This window comes from Staurois parvus, unplaced genomic scaffold, assembly GCF_062004578.1.
Source record: "Staurois parvus isolate SC_StPar_1 unplaced genomic scaffold, SC_StPar_1.0 ptg001146l, whole genome shotgun sequence".
Classification (NCBI taxonomy): Eukaryota; Metazoa; Chordata; class Amphibia; order Anura; family Ranidae; genus Staurois; species Staurois parvus.
In genome coordinates, this window is record NW_028318942.1 from 1,627,501 (window position 1) to 1,653,360 (window position 25,860).

General features: G+C 42.8%; 1 protein-coding gene across 1 annotated transcript in view; it reads left to right on the forward strand.

Annotated features, from left to right (window-relative positions):
• ETV3 (ETS variant transcription factor 3) overlaps positions 1-25,860 on the forward strand; it is a 51,564-nt gene that overhangs the window by 12,056 nt on the left and 13,648 nt on the right. Inside the window, exons 2-3 of the mRNA XM_089659317.1 lie at positions 11,113-11,176; positions 14,546-14,783. Coding sequence (XP_089515443.1) covers positions 11,131-11,176; positions 14,546-14,783 — 284 coding nt within the window. The 5' untranslated portion in view covers positions 11,113-11,130. The remainder of the gene's footprint in view (positions 1-11,112; positions 11,177-14,545; positions 14,784-25,860) is intronic.

Consider the following 25,860-nt stretch of genomic DNA (forward strand, 5'->3'; position numbering starts at 1 on the left):
CCTGAAAACAATTTTTGTGGGTGAACCTACATCAGCCATAACATTATGACAACTGTCAGGTAAAACGAATAACATTGAATATCTTGTTACAATGACATCTAAAAGCGGGTGGCATATATTAGGCAGCAAGTAAACATGTTGCTCCTGAAGTTGTGTTGAAAACAGAAAGAAATGGACAAGCATGAGGATTTGATCAACTGTGATTTTAGGACCAAATTGTAATGGGTGGACCTCTGGGTCAAAGCAACTCAAAAAAACTGCAGCTCTTGTGGGATGTTACTGGCCTGCAGTGGTCAGGACCGACCAGAATGTGATCCAAGGAAAGAAAACCGGAAGAGGAGAGCGTGCCGGAAATGGATGCAGAACCTGGGCAGTGACGTCACCCATAGACTTTCTATGGGGCAATCCTTGTCGGCTGTCCCTTCTCTCACCTGAAGCTGGCACTCGGTGCCAATCAAATGACTGGACCAGAGCATCCTTAGATTAGGTAAGCATAGATATCTTTCCTTTACAGGGTAGTTAGCATAGGGCTTAGAATGTAGGTGGGAACAGGTTTAAATAAGTTCACCTTTTGACACATGCATATTTTTTACAGGTAAAAAAAATGTGCACTTTATTATTTTTTGTTACAGGAGCCTGTAAAGCATTGCAGCAGTGATCAGCAGATCGCTGGTGCCTTGCAGGTCTCCTACAGACCTGTTAGTATAACTGATTGCCCATATGGGATGTACGAAAAGCGGATATACTGATGGGAAGAATCAACTACCACGGCGCCATAATAGTTCATTGACAACTACAAGCCGATAGCCACCTGTGATGGAGGGTAGGCAGGACAGAACACACAGAGCAGATGGCAAATGCACAAAGCTTTATTGAGACAACAAATGACAGTCACTCCATGGGGGGATTGCAGGGAGGGTGACCTCGCCAATAGGGGAACAGCAAGGAGAGGACTACAACACTTGTAGTCCAGCCCCAGGGGCAAAGGAAAAGTTTCTGTAGCAGATTGTAATCCAACGAGGGGGTAGGGGGCAGCGCAGGAACAGTTCAGGTAAAACAGGGGAAAGCATATGCCCACAGATCCGACAGGGTGCCCGGTCTCCCAGGGATAAGATAGTAGGACACAAGTACCTGTTGGGGTCTGGAGTAGGCGAGTGGTGGTCTCTCCTTTGGCTGGGGGTCTCAGGCAGGCTAGCGTGTGCGGGTTCCCCCCCCCCCCCCCCCAGTATCCTTGAGGGCTTCTGGCAGAGTTAGCCACGAGGGTTCCGCCGCAGCTGGGCTCCCTCGATGGCTGTGCAGCGAAGAAGGAATGACCGGAGAGCCCGGCATCAGCCTCTTAAAAACTGATGCAGGACACCCTCCAGTCGTCCTGGCACCCGGGGCCGGCGTGCTTCGTTGCCTGGCAACGAGGCAGGCCCCCTGGACATGGGCCGCACTCTCTTGACCGCGACCTTTGTCCAGGGACATCCGCAAGCGAATTTGGGGACATTTGGCAAGAGGACATGGAGTGGGAAATACGTTAATAGAATTTGGGACATTTGGCAGGGTGACACGGAGGTCATGCATTAATTGAATTTGGGAACATTTGGCACAAGACAGTAAGGGATGTATTAAGGATGTCCTTCATTTGGGCACAAGGGATTAATGTGGGGATTAAAGCCGAAATTAATAATTGGCAGAGCCCTTATACTGTGACACCACCAATTCCTCCTTGTGAGAAGCATGGCTGGACCACTATGGGGGGAGGGGGTGCATTTTTGGCCATGCTACCTCCAAGTATGGACCATCTAGATCAGCCTTTCTCAACCAGGGTGCCCAGGCACCCTGGGATGCCTTGAGGTATCTTCAGGGGTGCCTTGGCAAAATGTCTAAAATTTGCCCAAAACTTGTATGCAAGTCAGCAGGTGGAACAAGCCTGCCTTTTAGTCACACAGTCACAGGTTTTCGTTGTGTGCCACTACGACCTTCTAGCCATCGGTGTCCTGACATCCAGTGACATCAGTTGATAAGGAGAATGTCAGCTGCCTGCATAACATCCTAGTATGACCCTCCCCTCACCTCTCCATCAGTGCTGGGGTCACATTAGCTCAGTGATGGAGAAAAACCGAGAAACACTGGAGTACTAGTCAGGACCAGTGTGCAAAAGTATTTGATTTGGAGGAATAAATTGCCTCTAATGTTGGGTGTCCATGTGTGGATGCTGCTGCATTCTATAAAAATATTAGAATAGTTTTTTTAAATTGTGGAACGGGGTGCCTCAGGACTGTCCATAATTTTTAAAGGGTACCTTGACTGGAAAAAGGTTGAGAAACACTGATCTAGATACATACAAAAAGGTGCTGCATGCATGGGTGACAGGAATACCTATTAACAAAAAACTTAACACCTACTTTATTTATTTATTTTTATAGGCATATTTTATTGATGGTTTAAGCATGCATTTCTTGATTTATACTGGACTAGCTTTTCTTTTTTTCTTAAGAGTTGTGTTTTTTTTATTATTTTTTTTCCTGTCCACTTGTGGTGTTTCTAAAAAGAACACTGATGATTTTTGCGAACTGTATATTGGGACTTCAGATCACCTCTGTGGACTGTCTGAATAGCAGACTGACGACCTTTTGTGTTGTTTCCTCTGAGATTCACATCAGATTGAGAGACGTTTCCGGTTGAGCCATATGTGTAGTTGAATTAGTCAGAACAGTTTAGTACTCTGGCCAAGCAGCTGAGTCGCATCAGATTTTTTCACAAATATTTAATCTGATTATGATTGCGTTCATACTGTTTTTTAAAAGCGGTTGTTCCAGGTTATACCTTTGTTTGGGGTGGTAACATTCCCAACCCCCTCCCTCTAAATTTACCTAAAGTGGGGTGCTTTTGCTTGCAGCTTCCTGTTAGTATTTGAAGTTACTGTGCATGACTGCAACCTCAAAGCTGCATCATATATTGACAGGGATCTGTGAATGGGGATACGAGAAGTTCCACCTACCACCGCATCAGAGGGACTTGTAGATCCTTATGGAGAACAAACGTGTTGATGTCGCCACACCTGTAGTCCATTGTTTACTTTCTCCATCACCAAACCAGAAGGTCCCTACCAATGGTCAGATTGTGTTTGCAGTAAGGCAGGCCATTGATGGTGCAATTTTCTTGGTTCCGGGGTTGCAGGAAGAAAATTGTTAGATTCTCCCATCAACACAGTCAATGTTGATTGGGGAATCCCTCCCTCGGAGCTTGTGTTTTTCCCCCCACCCTTACCGGGAAAGCACAGTGACTACTGTTAGTGGCCATAGCCGCTGGCAAAAAGCCACATGCTGAAAATGCAACATGTTAGCTTGATGGATTCATTTGATGGGTACATTGTCTGCCCATAGATGGTTCATGTCTTGGTTCGAATCTCGTCCAATTCAGCTGGGACTGACCATCTATGGCTGGCTTAAGGCTAGGTTTACATCTGTGCCACTGCGGATCTGCATGAAAATCCGTGCAGCCGCACCACCCGCACGGAGAACCGTGGGTGGGTCTAATTGGTTCTAATGGCACACCGCCTGCACTGGAAAATGCAACCATACTGGGAACCGAGGTTCCCGTGCGGGCTGCGTTTTCAGAAGAAGTGCAGGGACTTCTCTTCGTGGGACGGGAGTCCATTCAAATGAATGGGCTGTTGTGCCTGCACAAAGCACTGCTGCATATATGTGAACCGGGGCTAAATGCTCTGCAGGCTTCAGTGCAAAAAATGTAAACTGTGTGTGTGTGTTGTGTGTGTTTTTTTTTTTTTTTTTTTTTTTTTTTTTTTTTTTTTTTTTGTTTTGGTGCATTTATTAAATCTTCTTCTATAGGTGGACTATGCATTCTGTGCCGTTGTCATTTTGGACAACATTCCTTACGGTCCTGAGCTCTTCCTGGTTGAGGAAGCGGTGAAATTGATGGGCCTGTAACATTTTGCATTGGGCCAATTTTACAATGATCAGGACATAAAGGGAAATTTGTTTACTCCTGCAGTAGGTTGGCCTTTCAGGTTAATGCACACTTTTGCTCCAGAAATGTGGGGATGCTCCAAGGGTTTCGGTAATCTTTACTATGTGACTCTAGTCTCAGCATAAAGATGATGATTGTCACGGCATTTGAGGCTCTGTGTCACGTTGGTGTGACTGAGACTCCTGTCTGCCATGGAGACCTCATCTTGGCTGTAGATACTAGAGATGCCAGAGGGAGGTGGCAGGTGGGGAACCGTGAAAGACTGCTCAGGTAGTATATCTTGAAGGAGATACGGGATGCTCCCTAAAACTAGAAAAGGTTTTGTCATCATAGTGGGCTATGGGAACTGGGGAAGGAGGCGGGGTTAATGGCTACAGCGGTCCCTGCATTCAGCATGCTGTTCTATAGGAGGGCTTGATGGCAATTCAGATGCATTTTCTAACCTGTTCAGTCTGTAGTTAGTCTATAGCTGGCAGGTGTCTATCTCTTGTCATCTGAGAAGATCGCCCGTTCTGTTTTGTTGTCCTATACAGGGTGGATTTGATTTAAATCATAGTGAAAAGGCTCGATTTTTAAATCATAATTTTTAAAGAGCAACTGTCCTCTGTCCTGCAGCGGCTCCTCTTCTGACCCGCTGTTGACTCACCGACAGACCCATTCACTTTAGTGGGATGGCTGGTGATGCGGAAGTGACACCACAAGGTGAGGGATGTGGCGGCAGCCCGCTAACAGGCGTTGCCATGGTGGATCTAAAATGACAGGTGCTCTTTAAATATAAGGAATCGGACCCATTCTTGCTGATAAGATATTGAATATTTGCAAACCAAGTGAAGGTTTCCTTTTTTGAATAATACGCTGTCAGGTTAGTTCCTCTGGGTTAAAGGGAAAGGTGCACTTTTTGACCTGACGGTTCGGGACGATTCTCAAGTGGTGCGTTTTTGGAGTTTGGAGGTGCAGGGGGAGTTGGAGATTGGTACACCAGCATACCCACCCCGGTTAAAGGGAAAGGCACGGTTTGACCTGACCGTTCGGGTCAATCCACAAGGTGAGCGCATAAGTGTGTTTGGAAGTGGATTAAGCACTGGGGGTCACATAAAATCACTGGATGAATATACACAGTGGAGAGATTGCACAGTAGCACTTGGTGAACCGTCCCTTTAAGACTCAGTGCTCCAAGGATTGTTATTTAATTTTATATTGGGACACTGATAGTAGATATTAGATGCACAGTGGATATGGTTCATATAATGCATGGATAATATGGGCAGCAACATGAGAGGTGCGTCACTGATATTAATATATGGTGATACGTTATAATACGGAGCACAGATATGGTCATTTAAGCATACCACATTGTCACACTGCAAGATTTATGTTCCATCTATTTATCATATATATAATCCGTTATATACGGTTTTATTTGAGAGTATAGTATTGCACTGCATTTTGTATATTAAAACAGCAATATCATTTAATCTACCTCATTTACACATTTCATGTCTCTGCAATCTTCATTTTTCTTTTTCTTTCTTACATTAATATACTTCTCTGTATTGTACTATTCAAAAGTGCCTTGTTGTTGTTGAACATTCTATTTGACAATGTGCTATTGTTTTACAGTCTACTTTTATGCAATAAAATCGTTTGTAAACAGAAAACAAAACAGCGATATCAGAACCAATTTTAGGTCAATAGGTTAATCATACATAGTTGGAGCAATACTCATGGTTACTGTGAAATTGTGTGAATGCATCAATGCAGTGCATGTTATCTCGGCTTGCAAAGCTTAGATTCATTGAACGAGTTTACTAAAAATGTAAATATTGCAGAATATACAGCCTCATGCTACATAACCAAGCGCCATTGCGTGCTGAATAAACTAAATTATTAATCTATCTTAAATAGAAAACTAAGTTTAGATAGATTTTTACTCCAAAGGCATTTTATTAAAATAAATTTTGATAAAAACAATCCAATTTTTTTTTTTTTATTTACTCTTTTAATCCACCCTGGTCCTATATAATACCTAAATATGGATTAACTAGTTGCCGACCTGCGATCTCCGTGATTGCTGTGTCCTATAGACACAGCTGATCACCTGATGTGGTAAAAGGCCAATCCCAGTGGCCTTTTACCACGTGATCAGCCATGTCCAATGACACGCTGATCACAGGGAAATGCAATTGCCAGTTCTCGGCTGTAATTTCCTCACGCTGTCAGAGCGTGAGGAAAGTACTGCCGAGAAACGGCCGTTGTCAGAGCAGGGATCAGCACCGATCATCAGGGCACTGATTATCAGTGCCCTGATGACTGGTGCCCAGCAGTGCCCATCAATGCAACCCGTCAGTGCCCAGTAGTTGTGCCACCTCATCAACGCACATCAGGGAAGGAGAAAAATTGCCTGTTTGCAAATTTTAATAGAAACAAACTTTTTTTTTTTTTTTTGCACTTTTTTGCTTATAGAGCAAAAAGTAAAGCGTCCAGCGGCAATTAAGTACCACCAAAAGAGAGCTCTATTTATGAGAAATAAATGATAAAAATTTTATATGGGTACAATCTTGCATGACTGCGCAATTGTCATTCAAAGTGTGACAGCGCTGAAAGCTTAAATTTGGCCTGGTAAGGAAGGGAGTATAAGTGCCCGGTAGGCAAGTGGTTAAGCATGCAAATGTTGTCCTTTATTGAAGTGTGCAAAACTATGCCGATGGACAGGCAGTGACTTTCCAGTAAACTCTGCTAATGTATTGCCGTTGGAGAATGACTGTAGAGGCTTCCCAGGGTCGTCTTCTTTTTTTTTTTTTTTTTTTTTTTTTTTTTTGTATTGTGTAATTGTCCTCTTTTTAGCATTTAAAAAGCATTCTGAGGTTTAAGTTCTCATGCTTGCGTCTGCTATGACATGGGTACTTCCTTATGTTGAAAGACAAAATATTTGTAACGTATACAGTATATTGGAACCATTTGAAGAGAACAGGTCATCAAATTACTTGCCTCGAGGAAACACTATGCTTGATGTGCCGTGTACTTTGATATGATGGTGTTCTGCTCTTTCTTCTCCCTGGTATCTCAGCTTGATCTGAGTCTAGAAGGGTTTTCCCCCTCATATAAGCAACCATGTCATGTCTTAAATGTCTTTAAAAAATAAATAAAAGTTCTCTGTCAAATAAGTCCTTTAAAACATGCCAGGTCACTCTATTATGTAAAAGCCATCCTAGCGGCTAATTAGCTGCTGGATTGCGTTTACAAACGGCAAGAGGGGTCTCCACCTTCCGCTGCCTGGCAGTGCCTCTCTGGGCTTCACTGTCCCACCCCACCAGCGAGCCTGGACTGAAGCCAGTGGTTCTGCCAGCTTATTATAGAGCTGATCTGGAACTGGAATGTCCCTGATCATCTCTATGGTAAGGATACTGGAAGCAACAAGGATTTTGTCACTTCTGGTTTCGCCAGATGTCAACAAAGCCATGTTTGGCTTGACAAAACATCTGATCACACTGCTCTGTGAGATCAGATGTTTTTAAGGGCACCGGAGACATCTGGGGTCTAATAGACCCCAAATGTCACAGTAAAGATTACCTGTCACTGCTTGTGATGTTTGTTTACATTTTTTTAATCACTTTTATTGCTATCACAATGAATGCAAAGAGACAATGTAAAAAAAATGTTTTAATCGCCCTGTCCCCATGTGCTTCAGTGCAAAAGTGAACACGTGTCTGTCCCACACGCATACGTAAACAGAGATCACACATGGGAGGTATTGCTGTGAATGTCAGAGCGAGGGCAATAATTTTAGCACCAAATCTTTTGTGCAACGCTAAACTGGTAACCTGTAAAGGCTTTTTAATGCTTTGCCTTTTTGGAAACTTTAAAAATCCTGAAGTTTGGCGCCATTCCACCAGCATGCACAATTTTAAAGTGTGACATGTTGGATATCTATTTACTCGGTGCATTACCACCCTTTTTTTTTTTTTTTTTTTTTTTTTAATATATCTTGCCAAAACATTTTATTATCAAAAATTCACTAAAATGTATTGCATTTGAAAAAACGCTGCTCAAATACCGCGTGACCTAAAAATGAAAAACCCACCGTTTTTATTCTCCAGGGCCTCTGCTTAAAACATGCTTGAGGGAATTAAGTAAGCAAAAAATGTTTTGGTCTTTGTAAAGTGGTTCAAACACTATCCTAGCAGTATATAGTTTAATATAACATGTCTCACCTTTTTAATGCAGATTGGACAAGGGCCCTCACTATCAAGTATCTCCTGAGCTTCCCAAGCTCCTTTTTGTGTACTCTATTAAAATGCCATTCATTGGTTCTATAGTGGAGTTCTGTCGCTCCTCCTGACTCTTCTGCCTTTTTATTTGCCTTCCAGTGCTAAGGCCAAGCTCGCTGGCCAGTAGGATATTGTATTGATGGCATTGGATGGGCCAGAGCTCTCATTTGCATTATAGCGCCCCCCTGAGAAAATGGACACTAATGAAAAATGCAAGGATTTAGTCAGACAGCTGGGGACTCCTGCCCTGTGGATCCATACAGATACAGAGAAAATGTACACCTTCCTGTAGATGATGATGATGTTGGTGAGACTTGAATCCTGGCACTAAAAACATTCGGTGCTGGTTGATGGGTCACTTTGTAAGATAACTCCTTCTAGTGCTGCTGTGAGGTCATGGCTTGATTAGTAAACTGTTTGTCACCACAAGCTGAGAGGGGGGGGGGATGCGAGGGTGGACGGCACAATGCTTTTTGCAGCTACAACCACAAGGAAGGAAACGCGTAAGCCGTTTCCTTTTGTTTGTCAGACAAAGGGGTCACCCACAGATCTCTCTGGTAGATTTCTCACCTGTGTAGTAGGAGCTTGAGCGCAGAGCCTGTGTTTGTGGCAGACTTGGTGTTTCTAGACTTCGATAGATTCTCTTTGGATTCCAGTGTCTGTTGAAGAATGAGGTCAGGAAGTGTATGAACACTAGAAATTCTGAGGACCCTCTGCACACTGGTATATTCCCTTTCAAGCAGACTATGCAATAAATAGGGACATTTAGTTCACACATATTGCAATACATGTTCAAGCTGGCCAACTGCGTCAAAGTAATCCCTCTATGGCCAGTCCTACTCTGCCCTGCCTATGCAAATGCTACTGTGGACACAATGCTAACATAGGGGAAAAGACACAATGGGGAGAGCTACAAGGTTCAGGTCTGGCTACTGACCCAACAATACAACAAACAAGAGATCCCTGTGCTCAGATCCCAACAGCTAGTGCATGCATTTATCCATCAGGTGCTAGAGGGGTGTAAGTGTATGAAGACACCTGTGTAATATGTTACAACATTGGCAGGAAAATTCCCTAAACTAAGACATGCTATCTTTACTTTGCAATGTGAAGATGATTCTGGGAGATCTGGAGTTTGATTTAAAATGGATTATGAAGCTGTTATTACTTGCCAACCAGTCATACTGTCCACAGACCAACAGGATCTGATTGCTGTGGGTCACAAAAAATTGCCATGCCATCCCTTCCTTTTTTTTTTTTTTTTTTAATATAATGTATTTATTTCATTATTATTATTATTAGTGTCTTTCACTCTCATTATTTTAGAGCTTTTTTTAATCCATTCTTTCAGTGCTTGTTAATGACAGGACCGTTTGTTCTCTGATCTCTAATGCTAGCCATACATGTGGGCTGGCTGAGAGAAAAGCATGACACAGAAGGTTTTATACCGGAATACATAGACTGTGTTCAGGGAAGTATAACCTTGAGGCTTTAGGACCATTTTAAGGTTATTCTATGCCGACAGTTGATACCCGCCACTGAATGAGTACCCAAATAGTGACTACATCTGATTGGCTACAGTCACCTTTCAGCCAGGAATTTTTCACCCAGCTCCTTCCCTCTTTAGACCTCATTCACACAGGGTGATTAGTTGCATGCGTCATGCAGGGCCATCTTTTGCCGGCATGAGGATGCACAGATGTTGCATGTATTCTCTTACCATTGGTCCCAGAGATGTTTATTGGGACATGTGGCTGCAGTCACACAGCCGCTTTGTCCCAATGTGGCATCTGTGTGGGTGCATGGCCCCAAACCCACACCGGGTGCTTTTTGGGGCTGGTTATTATATTGGGATGCAGTGCCCATGCACATGCATATCCCAATAGACATCTATGGGACTGCAGGCATAGGGATGCACACAACCCCACTTGAATGGGGACTGTAATAAAAGTTTGTCAGGCAGTGCTCACAGGGCAAACCACGGCTCGAATTTCTGTTGATTCAGCAGAAATCAGCCAAAATTCAACTTGTGCAAGGCAGGCTTTGGAATGCCCCTCCCTCCTAGATTGTAAGCTCGAAAGAGCAGGGCCCTCAATCCCCTCATGTTTTGCATTGTATTGGTATTGTTCTGTCACATGTTCTGTCCCCCTTTGTAATGTACAGCGCTGAGCGAACTATTGGCGCTTTATAAATACTGTATAATAATAATGTCCTAATTACATTTTTTTTTTTCCTCTATTTCTGTTGCTGAATGGCTTCTAAAAGTTTAATTTTAGTGGACCTCCTACGCCAGACCACCAGAATATATTGTCTGTGCCTAACTTGCTTCATGGAGCTCTTTCTTTGCCCATACTTCTGATATGCTAAAGCAGTGGTTCTCAACCTGTGGGTCGCGACCCTTTCACAGGGGTCGCCTAAGACCATCGGAAAACACATTTCTGATGTGTAAAGAGCAGCTACTGTGTTGAAAGCAGCTACTGTGTTGAAAGCAGCTACTGTGTTGAAAGCAGCTACTGTGTTGAAAGCAGCTACTGTGTTGAAAGCAGCTACTGTGTTGAAAGCAGCTACTGTGTTGAAAGCAGCTACTGTGTTGAAAGCAGCAGTATTGGAGGTAAAATGACACTTCATGAATTATAATTACTGGATAAATAATGTTATGGTTGGGGGTCACCACAACATGAGGAACTGTATTAAAGGGTCGCGGCATTAGGAAGGTTGAGAACCACTGTGCTAAAGAGACATGGCTACATACTGTTTGTGTGTACATGTATATATGTGACAGTAGCTCTGAAGTAGTTTGGTCATGTCGTGTACTTTAGTTATTTGTTTTTGTTTTGTCAATTTTTAATGTTTAATTTTGTGTTTACAGTCAGCAGGAAGAGGAACGATGAAAACTGGTTGCAGTATTGTGGAAAAGCCTAAAGGAGGGGGTGGTAAGTTACATTTATTTTTCTGTAGTAAAGCGTAAGCCAAAATGCAAGTGTTTTCATTTATATACAGTAATTTACTAGTGAGAATGGCCCACAGTTTGCTGTTCACTGCCTGTAAAGCCCCTGCGGATATTGTGACCTCTGTAAAATAACATGCAATTATGTCCATTGAAGAGAAGGTCAGGGCTGCAGGTGTCTTGTGCAAAAATGTGTTGGAATTTTAAGGTGTTTGCTTTTTCTGTATGTTTTAACTGCAATTTTCTTACTGTTGGTGCTTGATGCTTTTTGGTGCAGTACTGGTGTTTTACATACAACCATACTTGGGGAAATATGTAGACTGCCATTTCTTAAAATGACTGGTCCTGGCCATCTTTGGCTTCAATACTCTGAGTCCCAGACCCAGCGCAAGATGCTTTCGGCATGATTGATGCTTAGGATTTTAGAGATTAAGACCCCATTCAGAAAGGTGTTCCAATCAGGTTAACCTGAACGGTTTCAGGCTGACCTGATTGTTAGGCTTATTCATCACTATGGACAGACGGGTTTAACCGCTCACCCGCCACTTTATAGCAGATATACTGCAACACGGCAGCATGGGTACGCAAAAATAATATATATATATATATATATATATATGACTTTGCAGTACTGTGTAGTGGGTGCCATCCGCGGATGTCAATCACCGAGTCCTGGCCGGTGATTTCCTGCCGGCGCCCAGTGATTACCGACAATCACAGACAGGGAGGAAGACTGTTTTTTTTATCTACAAACAGTCTTCCTCCCTGTCAGCTCGGGCACACTGCTCAAGCTATCCCGATCAGTGTACTTACAGTGAAGCATCCCCCCCATTATACAGTGTCAGTGCTGTTTTTTAGCACCGATCACTGTATTGGTATCCCAGTGTATATAAACTGCCATTTGTAAACGCTATAACTTTCACGTACACCAATTAATTTGCACGTATTGGGATATTTTTTTTTTTTAGTAAAGACATGGAGCAGAATATATTTTGGCCTAAATTTTATGATGAAATTTTGTTTTTGTTTTTTTTCACTGGACGTGTTTAATAGCAAAAAGTCCGAAATATTGTTTGTTTGTTTTTTGGGGGGGGGGGGTTTCCTCAAAATTGTCGGGTTTTTTTTTTTTTTTCTTTGCTTATAGCGCAAAAAAACCTCACAGGCGAACAAACACCACAGAAAGAAAGCTTCATTTGTGAGGAATAAAGACGTAAATTTCATCTGGGTGCGGCGTTGCATGACTGCGCAATTGTCAGTTAAAGTAACACAGCACTGTAATGCAAAAAAAGGGGGGGGGGGCAGGGACAACTCCGTCCTCTGTATATGTACACCCAGCTACCTCCGGTCCACTTCACCTAAAACCAGAGGAGTCTGATAACTCCTAGACACCCATAGAGCAAGCAGGCTTTGCTCCTGTCAGTTCTAGAGATGCTGCTCCAGCTCACAGATCTGCTGATCTGCCCTGTGTAAAAGGGGCCTTGGCGTCAGTTTAGGTTGAGGATAAAATACACCTTTCATGAAAAAAATAATGAATGGTGTTATTACTTGGCTCTCCTAAAAATGCTAGTTGCCTGGGTGTCATGTTGATGCTATGGTTTTTGTGCAGCGAGTGACCAAGAGCCAGGTACAGAGGTAAAAAAAAATCCATACACTTCTCTGACTTTCATTTGCTGTATACTTGTCCTGGGTTTAAATCTGTATTTCAGTGGCAGGTTCCATGATACTCTATCGGCAGGTGTAGTAAGGTGCACTCAGAAGTGTTTTAGTTTAGCATTAGTGCCTAGTCTAGGTTTTAGGTTAACTTGAAATTGGACATTTTTTTGTGCAGGTTTTGTATATGACTTTTATAATGTGATCATAATGCAGAATCCATTTTAACAGCAAACTTGTGTACCCGTGACTCTCCACCGCTTTTGGTTTTTGTGTGCTTTCTTGCTGGATATTTCTGCACATTGCCTCTTTTTGCTTTTTGTTTAATCTGCTTTTCCAGTATTTTGCACATTCGTCTCCTTGCTCTGTTGCAATGTCTTTTGGTGTGGCCTGGTGTTGGTGATAGCACTTTCATTTGTGTCTTTTAGACCACAAATATGATTTCATTAGTCATTACCAAAGCTACACATATGAGGTATCCAGTCATCCTGTTCTGTCACTTGAAACTTGTTGGACTTTAAAGGGGTCCGACTGCCTTTTAGAAAACCTTGAAAGATAAAGGTGCCGTTGCACATCAGAGAAGGCTCACTTTATCCGGCTGATAGATTGGGGAATGTTCATGTGTGTTGGCACCTCAGTTACCTCACCTGAGCTTGGTTGGGGGGGCAGCGGCATTGCAAGATTCTTGATAGCCACAGGCTTGACTCTCAGCGAAATGATGGGATTTCTAGTTTTATCACATTTGCCGTACTGAGGTTCCCTACCCCTAGAATTGAACGCATCCAGTTGAAGTCACTATTGTGTAGGATGACTTCAGCCATCTAACCTCCAATGCAACTGAGGTGGAGAAGGGCTTTTGTAATTTCACTCACATTTTTCTGTATAGAGCCTGGGGAAGGGGGGGTTGGAAATTTTACAATAGGCTTGAGGTCAATCCCTTCCGATTTTGCAGAGGGTTGATTTTGTTTACTTTGCTGGATGCCACCTTTAAAGTGTCAGCAAGCCTAGAAAGCTGGTTCATTTTATCAGTCTGGCTCTTGGTTATTGTTGTGTTTTTTTTTTTTTAAACTGCAACAGGGAAAGCTGTTTTTGGATCCCATAGCAAGCACTCCAGGTTCATTGTTTTGTTCTCCCAGTGCATTGTAGGAAAATGAAAAGGGGTAAATATAGCTGCTCTTAGTACCAGTGCATTCTTCTGACGCTCGAGATACTGCGGTCCATATTTATGAATCAGTCAGATCCGTACCCGTGATTAAATCGCTGGTCGTGTGAAGCCTGTTTGTCATATAGAGCTGTTTACTTTTTAATATATATATTTTCATGTAAAATGTTGCTTTGTTCATCCAAATTCTGTGTTTAACAGGTCACCCATAATGTCATACTTACCCCTCCGTGTATAATTCAGTTGTATGTACTTAACACTCTTCAGTCTTCTGTTGCTGGGGTGGCATTGTCTGCAGACAGTGTCTCCATGTTCTACTTATGTGTAAGTTGGTGCTTCTGTCTAATGCTGGCAATTCTAATCTATCTCTGCTCTTCTCTATTTTTTTTTTCCGTGTGTGTGTTCTGCTTAAATGTCTTTTTGTTTTTTTTAGTTCCCCATGTTTCTGTCTGATCATTTCTTTTGCAGTCATTTTGTCCTGTGCTTTTTTTTTTTTTTTTTTTTTCTTTTTATCATTTATTTGATTTCTTTGAAAATCTTCAGGTTATCACTTCCCCGACTGGGCGTACAAGGCAGAGTCGAGCCCAGGCTCCCGTCAGATCCAGCTGTGGCACTTCATCTTGGAGCTGCTGCAGAAGGAAGAGTTTCGCCATGTCATCGCCTGGCAACAGGGAGAGTATGGCGAGTTTGTCATCAAGGATCCTGATGAAGTGGCCAGGCTGTGGGGCCGGCGGAAATGTAAACCCCAGATGAACTATGACAAGCTGAGCCGGGCTCTCAGGTGAGATGTGAGGGGTGTAACCTTTTTTTGTTGGACTGCAATGGCAGATGTATTAGATTTCTTATGCTGGGTGCTTGGAGAGGCTCAGATTCAGGTTGTTTTGAATCCTGATTGGATGTTTTTTAGTGATTTCCAGTAATTCTGAAGACTTTGCTTTTGCAAAATTGAATCCGCTTTATGAAACCCTTTTAAGCATTCTTAAAGCTGAACTCAGGATAACAAGTCCTCCCTTGCAGTGGGGCTGCCCCGTCGATTCCAATGCCGGACCCATAGCCCTGCATTGGATGTAAGGATACTGAGGAACAGTCCATCACCAGAGCATAGGCAGCACCATCTGCCAGGGCAGCGGAGGATCAGGAAAGTAAAAGTGCTCTTCTGTCTTCTAGATGACTACAAGCAGCTAACCTGTGCAGTCCCACTGCAAGGAAAGACTTGGACTTTTCCTGAGTTGAGCTTTAAAAAAAAAAAAAAAAAAAAAGACACTGTTACCTTGCCATACAGAGCAAAAAGAGTGTCTCTGCTAAAGGCCCCCTCCCTTTATACTCTCTTTACCAGTGCCCCCTGACAGACTCCTCCAGTGATCAGCAATTAAATAACTGCTGTTGGTGAGCTGGGGAAGCAGTGATGTCCTTTCACCAGGTTATGACTGTGCTTGGGCTTAGCTATTGGCTGCTAGACACAAGCAAAGACACAGGGGAAGAGGATCCATGATCGTGGAAGTACCTGGTATTGTGAAGGAGATCTGAGCAGCTTGGGAACACTGGGGTCCGTATAAGGTGGGGGAGCCTTTGCAGAAACACTTGGGTTGATTTTACTAAAACTGGAATGTGCAAAATCTGGTGAAGCCCTGCATAGAATAGAAATCAATTGGCTTTCAGGTTTCATTGTCAAAGCTTAATTAAGCTGAAGTTAGAGGTTGATTTGGCCACCATATGCAGCTGCACCAGATTTTGCACACTCTAGTTGTAGTAAATCAACCCCACTGTCATTTTGCCCTGTATATCAGGTGAAAGTTTCTTTAAACCTCTTTTTGTGGGAGAAAGATTGACAGTGGTGGGAAATCATGATCCTGAATTTTATTTTATGACTCAAATGAAACTCTTGAGAATAAAAATGCTGATCAACGTGACCCAGTGCTCAAAGTTACAGCTATGTTGATTTAGTCATCCCAATAATAATGAAAGTGTAAAAAAAAAGCTGAAATATTTGCAGTTGGAAATGCTGCTGCCAGATTCATGTCAAAGCCTAGATTTTTGGCTGCTTGATCTTTGCTGGAAGAAGGATTTTGACTGGTGAAGATTTTTTTTTTTTTTTTTTTTTTTTTGTGTTGTAGAAAAAGAAAACCAAGAGTTACATCTCGGCAATATTGAAAATTTCAATAAAGGCACCTTTCACCATTTCAGGACAGTTGTAGAAGTACATACAATACTTGTAATAGCAGAGCACAGAACTGAAGTTCTATATAATAGTGTATCAAAGTGGTGGTAATTTGTGCGCTGCCAAATGGCAGTGAAACAATAACTCAAACCGGCTGCTGCAATCGCTAATTGTGGTTGTTAAACACAAATCAAAATACAGATAAAAAGGAAAGTGTGTTGCGCTGCTACTAGTGTGTAAATAAATGACAAATAATCACCATCCCAAATACTCCAGAGTGCAAGATATAAATGCATAAATCCCAAATATATATTACACAATCCTGTCATATATGTGCATGCTGTTGGATATTTGAGGACTTTTACCCCTGGTTCACATATCTGTGGTCCAACTTTTGCGCGGGCATGAGAGCCCATTCATTTGAATGGACTCCCGTGCCCCAGGACACGCAGGGAAGAAGTCCCTGCACTTTTTCTGAAAATGCAGCACGCATGGGAACCTCTGTTCCCAGTATGGTTGCGATTTCCAGTATGGGCGGCGTACCATTAGAATTAATGGCACCCGCCCACGGGTCCACATTCCTCTGTGCGGGTGGTGCGGCTGCACAGATTTTTGTGCGGATCCGCAACGGCACCACCCGCACAGATGTGAACCTAGCCTTCTATCTCACACAATCCAATTTGTGATCCTCCTACTGGAGATTGTGCTCTCTTCACTGATGCTGTCAAATCCATTCTACACCACAGCAAATCGTGTCTGAATTGAGCCCTCACCTTCCCATATGGACCTATTTAATTAAAAACCGCTCAGGAGCGCTTTCTCCCTGTCTGTGGGGGATCTGTATACAGGTGTCTCCGTAGGTCTATAATCTTTCTCATCTGCTGCACATTGGTAATGGTGAACTCGCTGCTGTCAATTTGTTGGATAAAACTCCATCCTCAGTTAGGATCCTGCATTGGGTTTAAGAATGAAGGACTCTCAAAGTAGCTGCTGGAGAATGAACTGCTCGTTCTACTCCCCTTACAAGGCACCAATGCTGTAAACCTCTGCAGCCTTGCCGATGAGGTCAGGCCTCTTCTTGTGGTTCTTGAATAAGCGCTGTCTTTAGCGTGTGTTTACCTGCCAGTCCCCCACTGTATTTCCACTGTCTGTGTTGGTTTTATCTTCAATAAAGTGGATTTTTTGGAGTGCAGCTGATCGGACATCCTTTGTTCTCAAGGTCAGGCCTCTGCTTCTGTATCGCCAAGTAGAAAGCGCTGTTCAGAATGTCCTAATCATACATAGCCGTAAGGGAAGTCCATTCCACAAGGCGTACCGGAGCGGTGTGTTCGCTGTGCTCATGATGGCTCTATTACTTCTACGTATGTAAATCTGGAGAAAATGGAAACTGCCTGGACAGCTGAAACTGCAACTCCCAGGCCAGGGAACCCCCTTGCTCCCTCTTCTTCCCCTCACCCACAACCTTCTGCTTCTTTGCAATGCCCAGCTCACCACAGCCCAGGACCAACAACACTGCCAGCAGCCAATCAGCTCCACTTCGCCATTTCAGGACAATTGTATAGCTACAAACAAAACAATACTCGCAATGGAAGAGCACAAAACTAAAGACTTATATAATGGCCTTAATCAGCACACAATAGGCCAATATACTGAAAAATCTGTATAATTCTTCAATTGTGCAATCAAAATAAAGCTTGAACACCTACACAAAAGTAGAAGGGGAAAAAAACAAATTTACACCATACAAAGTATGGAAAAAAGCCACATCCTCAAGTAGAGCACCTGTGAAAGGCACAAAGTCCTTTATCACATTAGCCCTGAAGAAGCCTGTTCATTACCAGCTGTTGAGGTGCTAAGTTGGGAACATCTAGCCATGATTGCCACATAGTCAAATATACGGGGAACATTTCTATGCTGATATGTTTTTTTCTCCAATGAGCATATTATTTGCCTGTATCATCCATTGATTCTTATGTGGGATGTGAGGGGTAATCCAATAACAGGCAATTAGTTTGTGAGCAATATAGAACAATCGTAGAAATGCTACATGTGCATGTGGGGTGAGAGATTCCTCCTCCGGTGCACCCAGAAAACAGACAATTGGTGGAGATTGTAATCCCGGAACCTAGGCCTAAAACCTGAAGGACCGCTTGTAGCAGCATTTTGTCCATGGAAAGCAGTTATTTTAGCTCTTCTATTGCTGCTCAACAATCGCAGTAAGACCTATTTTTAACATATTTGAGCAGGGGCGGACTGACCATATGGAAACTCGGGCACTGCCCGGGGTCAGTAGGGGGCCCCATGAGATGCCCCTGGTACCTTTTTTCATAGGCTTTTTTGAGTTTTGGCAAGGACACCGGCCCCATGATCCCCTATTGCCCGGGGCCCCGTGAGTTGTCAGTCCGCCCCTGTTTTTGAGTGTAGGTGAGGAACACTATGTGCTTAAATGGTCAATGGAGTGTGGAAGGTTTTCCTAACTGCATATGTAGTGACACAACCTACAGTCATGGCCGAAATTGTTGGCACCCTTGATATTTCTCCAGGAAATCATGTATTTCTCACGAAACGTATTGCATTAACACATGTTTTGCTATACACATGTTTATTCCCTTTGTGTGTATTGGGACAAAACAAAAAAAGGGAGGAAAGAAAGCAAATTCGACATAATGTCACACAAACCTCCAAAAATGGGCTGGACAAAAGTATTGGCACCCTTTCACAACTGCGGATAAATAAGAATGTTACAAGCATGTGATGCTCCTGTAAACTCACCTGGGGCAAGTAACAGGTGTGGGCAATATAGAAATCACACCTGAAAGCAGATAAAAAGGAGAGACGTTCACTTAACCTTTGCATTGTGTGTCTGTCTGTGCCACACTAAGCATGGACAACAGAAAGAGGAGACGAGAACTGTCTGAGGACCTGAGAACCAAAATTGTGGCAAAATATCAACAATCTCAAGGTTACAAGTCCATCTCCAGAGAACTAGATTTGCCTTTGTCCACAGTGCGCAACATTATCAAGAAGTTTGCAACCCATGGCACTGTAGCTAATCTCCCTGGTCGTGGACGGATGAGGAAAATTGATGAAAGATTGCAACGCAGAATAGTCCGGATGGTGGATAAGCAGCCCCAAACATGTTCCAAAGACATTCAAGCTGTCCTGCAGGCTCAGGGAGCATCAGTGTCAGCGCGAACTATCCGTCGACATTTAAATGAAATGAAACGCTATGGCAGGAGACCCAGGAGGACCCCACTGCTGACACAGAGACATAAAAAAGCAAGACTACAGTTTGCCAAAATGTACTTGAGTAAGCCAAAAGCCTTCTGGGAAAATGTCTTGTGGACAGATGAGACCAAGATAGAGCTTTTCGGTAAAGCACATCATTCTACTGTTTACCGAAAACGGAATGAGGCCTACAAAGAACAAAACACAGTACCTACGGTAAAATATGGTGGAGGTTCAATGATGTTTTGGGGTTGTTTTGCTGCCTCTGGCACTGGGTGCCTTGACTGTGTGCAAGGCATCATGAAATCTGAGGATTACCAAAGGATTTTGGGTCGCACTGTAGGGCCCAGTGTCAGAAAGCTGGGTTTGCGTCCAAGATCCTGGGTCTTCCAGCAGGACAATGACCCCAAACATACGTCAAAAAGCACTCAGAAATGGATGGCAAAGAAGCGCTGGAGAGTTCTGAAGTGGCCAGCAATGAGCCCAGATCTAAATCCCATTGAACACCTGTGGAGAGATCTTAAAATTGCTGTTGGGAAAAGGTGTCCTTCCAATAAGAGAGACCTGGAGCTGTTTGCAAAGGAAGAGTGGTCCAAAATTCCGGGTGAGAGGTGTCAGAAGCTTATTGATGGTTATAGGAAGCGACTGATTTCAGTTATGTTTTCCAAAGGGTGTGCAACCAAATATTAAGTTAAGGGTGCCAATACTTTTGTCCAGCCCATTTTTGGGGTTTTGTGTGACATTATGTCATTTGCTTTTCTGCCTCTGTTTTATATTTGTTCCAATACATACAAAGGGAATAAACATGTGTATAGCAAAACATGTGTTAATGCAATACCTTTTTTGTGTGAAATACTTGATTTTCAGGAAAAATATCAAGGGTGCCAACAATTTCGGCCATGACTGTATATAGCACTCCAGGAATCCTGAAACATTGGGTTGCTTTTGTTATGGAAACGTTGACAAGCTGCTGTGGTCGCCAGCTTGGCCCTGCCTATCTATTGGCCTTTTATAGTTAACTGTCAGTAGGTTTACTTTACATAATTGCCACAAACGTCTATTGGTTACATGGAGGACATTTAATGGCTGTTACAAGCATTTGTGAAGCGTGCATGGGGTGTCTGAACTAACCTGTCCAGGCAAGCATTTATTATTGCTGTACGAGCACAAACATTGATAATGGGTTTAGTGTATGTTCAGCAGGAAGCACACATAGGTAGCTGATCACCACAGTGACTTGGCACCCAGATCATGTTGTCCCTGAGTTTCAGTTTTCAGTTTTACATTGATGTTTAATGGATCTTAGGCCTGCAAGCAGTAGTGGCCGAGGATTCCAGCTCATTCTTTATTCATACACATGGCTTACTTGGGTTTTGTTACTAAATTTTAAATAGTATGCATTGGTTTGGTTGCAGTGGGGAAGGGTTGGGATTTTTCATGTGTTTACATATGAAGTGAAGAGATTCTTCCCAAATGTTAATCACTGGAAAAAGAAAGTGAACAGACTCTTATTGGATGTGACCAACAATAAAACCATGCTAGATGTTTAACTCCTGGTGGGGTTGATTTACTAAAGGCAAACAAAATGTAAATGTAATGTGGTAAAGCCTCACTTTTGAACAGCATACCCAATCGGGTGCAAGGAAAATTTTTATTTAAAAAAAAAAAAAAAACATTTTTGATTGGAAATCAGCAGAAGTTTATCACAATTATTAAAGTGTTACTAAACTCAGGGCCCTGCATTCACTCTATCTGGTCTCCTACAGTACACACTACATGGAAAAGCAATTATTTCAGTAAATATAAACTGCTAAATACCTTTTCTCCTCAGCAGCTCGGGCAGTCTTGTGACTTCTATCAGTGTCCAGCAGAGCACTGGTTAAAGCTTGTAGGAGGGGTTTTGCTCTAGGAGGATGCGGAACCCCTAGCCTCTAGACAGTGCTGATTGGCCCTGTGCTGATCACATGCATTCCCAGGGAAAAAAAACCTCTCTAGCAATACACCAAACCGCATGTTCAGAGTGTCTCCACATGATATGTCTTATCAGGAGATAAGAGGGGGACACTGGAAGAAGGGGAGAATCAGAAAAGACAGGATCAAACAGCATTTTTACACAATGCAGAGGATTAACCCCTTAGGTTCCACAGTGAGTATAACAAGCATGCTTTACTGCATTTTCAGACTGATTGTACTGTTGTAGGTTTAGTAACACTTTAGGCCCTGGGGAAAATGAGTGCAAATGCACTTGTAGTGTGCACAGTCCACTTGCCTTTAGTAAATTCACCCCATTATGTCTGGTATTCTGCTTTTAAAACCGTGCATTTGAATGTCACGTTTTGCATGCAATTTTTTATTTTTTTTTTTACATGTCTTAAAGCTGTTTTATAACCTTGTAATCTTATGAGCTGTTATTGACATGCCAGGGCACCAATGACACTGGCCAGAGCAGTCTAATATTGAGCAATTTGTAAGCATGCTTCCTGACTTCATCCAGAGGTTCCTGAATAGACACTTGCTTCTGGACCTAACTGTAAATTAATTTGGATGAAGGGAAGCCATGTGTTTTGTGATGCAGGTTTGGCTTGCATCTTCAATGGCAATGCTGTCCCACTTTTACATGCTGTAGCTGCTATATTTTTATTTTTTTCAGTTCTAGAATAAACAGTAAAGAATATTCCTTGCCTGAGCTGCGTGCCTACTCTTGCATGTCCATTTGAACTTTAGAAAGGGTGAGAAGTATCTTATCTAGTATCTTGGGTCACATTTTATCTTTCAGTTTGGCTGAAGCGTAGATTAGTTATAAGTACAGGGCAAAGAAACTGCATCCTCCTATTGGCAGAATGTACTAGTTATTCTAGTATAATGTTTGGTTATGTGCAATGTTTGGATTTTTAGATTCCAAAAGTTACTATACTCACGGTGTCCAGAACAAAAATGTAATTGCAGCTTAGCAGGCAAAAAAAAAAATCTAACTGGTCTTAACTATTCCCTAATTTTACACAGTTTTTTTGTACAGTATTAAGTAGATGCGCAGTCACGCTAAAGTGATAATAAAGGTTTGGGTTTTTTTTGTTTATAGAAAGTCATACTCTTCTACTCTGTGCAGTGTTTTTTGCACAGAGCAGCCACAGCCCTCTTCTCGGTCTCCGGTCTCCTCCCCCTTGACCAGTGCCCCCAGTAGCAAGCCGCTTACTAGGGGGGGCACTGGTGCGTGCTCGCTCCCAAGCCCTGCTCTATGTGACACATAGGGCTGCGTCTTGGCCCTGCTCCCCACTCTGTCCACCTTGGCCCATTGGCTCCTACTGCTGTGTCTCCGTCAATAAAAGAGAGACCTGGGACAGCCAAGGCTCCCATGCACGTCAGGGGATCGGACTGAGGAGAGTACGGAGGGGAGGGGAGGGAAGGGCTGAAGGGGGAGCAGTGCACAGGTTTTTTTTTTTCGGTTGTACTTTTTACCTTCGTGCATAGAATAGAAAACGCTTTCAGCCTTTACAACCACTTTAAATACATACAAGTCACATCAACACTCATTTTTAAGGCGCACACTGCACACTGCAGTAATGCTATCTATGGGCTATGCACAATTCTTTCAGTTTTAATTGTTTAGATTTGGCAAACTGCAATGTGGTTGTGTTGGTCTGGACAGCGGTTTACAGAGGAACCCTGTTCCCTGAAAGTTGTGCCAAATAAATGGCAGGCAGAGAACAATGGAGAAGCCACCAATTGCCTGTAGTCTCTCTGCATCCGGTCTTTTCCTTATTACTGATTTGGAATGCCATCTCCAGCACTAAATCAAATATGCAGCACTAAATCTATAATCAACTGGTATGATACAACAATAATGATGTGCATAATCAAGGGTTAGTCAATACTAAGAGTGCAAGAATTTGCTGTGCAAAGTCCAAGTTGTTGCTAATAGTAACGCATTCCAAGGGTGACAATGGTTGAACAGTCATTAAACTGAGTGTGACAAGTGATGCTCAGTGATCCGTAATTTCCGCTTGCTGGTGAAGAGGATCTGGTTCAATAATGCACTTACCAGAGATACATATAATATGAGCATTATATGTATCTCATATCCGCAGTGACGTCTGCGTCTGGTCAGCGATCATGGAAACATCCGGCACTGGTGGTGAACACTCGGGAATGATAGGACTCACTCTCGTTGGACCTACCGGTGAGCCTGAGGTGTCCCCTGAGAGTGAGTGATGATATACATATAATGCTCATATTATATGTATCTCTGGTAAGTGCATTATTGAACCAGATCCTCTTCACCAGCAAGCGGAAATTACGGATCACTGAGCATCACTTGTCACACCATTGTCACCCTTGGAATGCGTTACTATTAGCAACAACTTGGACTTTGCACAGCAGATTCTTGCGCGCTTAGTATTGACTAACCCTTGATTATGCACATCATTATTGTTGTATCATACCAGTTGATTATAGATTTAGCGCTGCATATTTGATTTTGTGACTTTTTTTTCCGAGGTGCAGAGGTTTTGCCTTTTTTATGCTAGCTGCTATCCACTTACTTTAAGGTTGCGCTCACTTATTGATTTGATACACCATCTCCAGCACTGTTCGGACAAGGGGGCCATGTTGGTTGAGGAAGGGTTTTCTTCATGTCAGAGCATCTCTCTTGATCGGCATCGGCAGTGCTGATGAGTGTACTGATGGTATGGAAATCTCCCCACTGCCTCAGTGGAAAGCATTCCCCCCCATGCACATAGTATGTGCTTGGGGAAATCAAGTCATTTTCTTTCAGCCGGCAGGTTGAACTACAGAAAATGACTTGTGTAAGGCCAGCCTTACTCTCTGTTCTGTAAAATAAACCGCTTGGCTGGAAAGCTGATCACAGGACCTTCCATTAATCAGACATAATGACACAGGGTGGGTCTTCTCCCGGCTAAATTCCTTGTACAGGTGTTAGATTGAAGTGTAGTCCCTGTTCACAATGTTCCATTCATGAGTGTTCTCATCTATTTATAGAGATTTACTTTGAAACAGAGGAGCAGCTGAATATAACTTTGAGGGCTGTAGTGTGTTTAATGTACATTCACATTGGGATTGCAACATTCTTCAGTTTTGCTACTAATGTGATTGTACTGGGCAAGGGGCCCGCTGAGTTGTATTGAGTCTTCTAGTTTAACTTGACCCTCATACTGGATTTAATACTTCGAGAAGCAGCAATACTTGCCCCTCTTTACTGGCTGCTCTAGTCGCTCTGGTGCTAGCTGTCTGTCCAAATGCCAAGACGTTAATAATGTGATCTGATGATAAAATCATTTCCAGGACTGGGGTTGGATAACAGGGGGACACATGACCATTGCCAACGCTTCAGGTCCCATTATGGAGCTTTGAATCCATGCTCCTAATTTTATGTTGGAAAAAGTACATTTTAATGTGGAAGAGGTAGAACCTGTCAGAATTTTTAATAGGCTATGTTCCTGGTGAATTTTCCCTTTCATTTTTTCAGCTTTCACAGGTATACTATTAGAGGGGAAATCTGTAGGTGGGGAAGCCTGTTGGGCCCCATTCACAGCTGAGCGTAGTGCTTTTGTGCATTTTGTCATGCTTTTTATGCACATTTCGTGCATAATTTTTTCAGGTATGTTTTGGGCTTTTTGACGTCTACTGTTTTCTGTATTCGCCAATAGAGAAATGTCGCCATCTGTGACATTAGTTGTTGCCATGTTTTGCCATGCCAGAAAAACGCTCTTGTCCGCGCGACAACGCACTAAGCTCAGGAAACCATGCGTTTCCATGTATTTCTATGGGGAATGAAAACCTGCCAAAAATGTATCAATCTGCTTGAATGGAATGTGTGAATGGGGGGGTGGAAAGGGTGACAACTTAGTGGGAATTTCCCCTCGTTTTGAAAAATTTCCTATTCCTGTTGTATATCCAGGTTAGGGAAATCTCCATGATGGGGTACCGCTAAAGTATCTCTTGCTGCAAAATCAAAGTCTGGCTAAAGCTTTAAAGCGGTTGTAAAGGGAAAAAAACACAAAAAAAAGTGTCAATAGAGTTGTGCAGAGCAGCCCTGATCCTCCTCCTCTTGGGTCCCCTTCCGGTGCTCCTGGCTCCTACCCTCTTGCTGGTGCCCCCAATAGGAAGCAGATTCCAATGGGGGCATTTGTATGGACTCGTGTCCATTGACACAGACAGAGCGTAACCCTGTTGCCACAAGGTCTGGTGTGTTTTTTGTTTTTTTTGTTTTTTTTTTTTTGTTTTCACAGATGACCAGTTTTGTAAAAGTAACCATGATGGATGTTAATTTAATGAAAGCTTGAATTTAATACAGTATAGATCTATGGTTTGACCTGTGTTCATTTATGAACAGACGTGGCCAAGTAGAGGAAGCAGTATTCAGATGGGTGCACTGGTGTCTGGCAATGAACACGAGAATTTTGTAATAGTCCAAAGGCTGTTGGCTGAATAAAAGAAAATAGATCAATTTCACCAT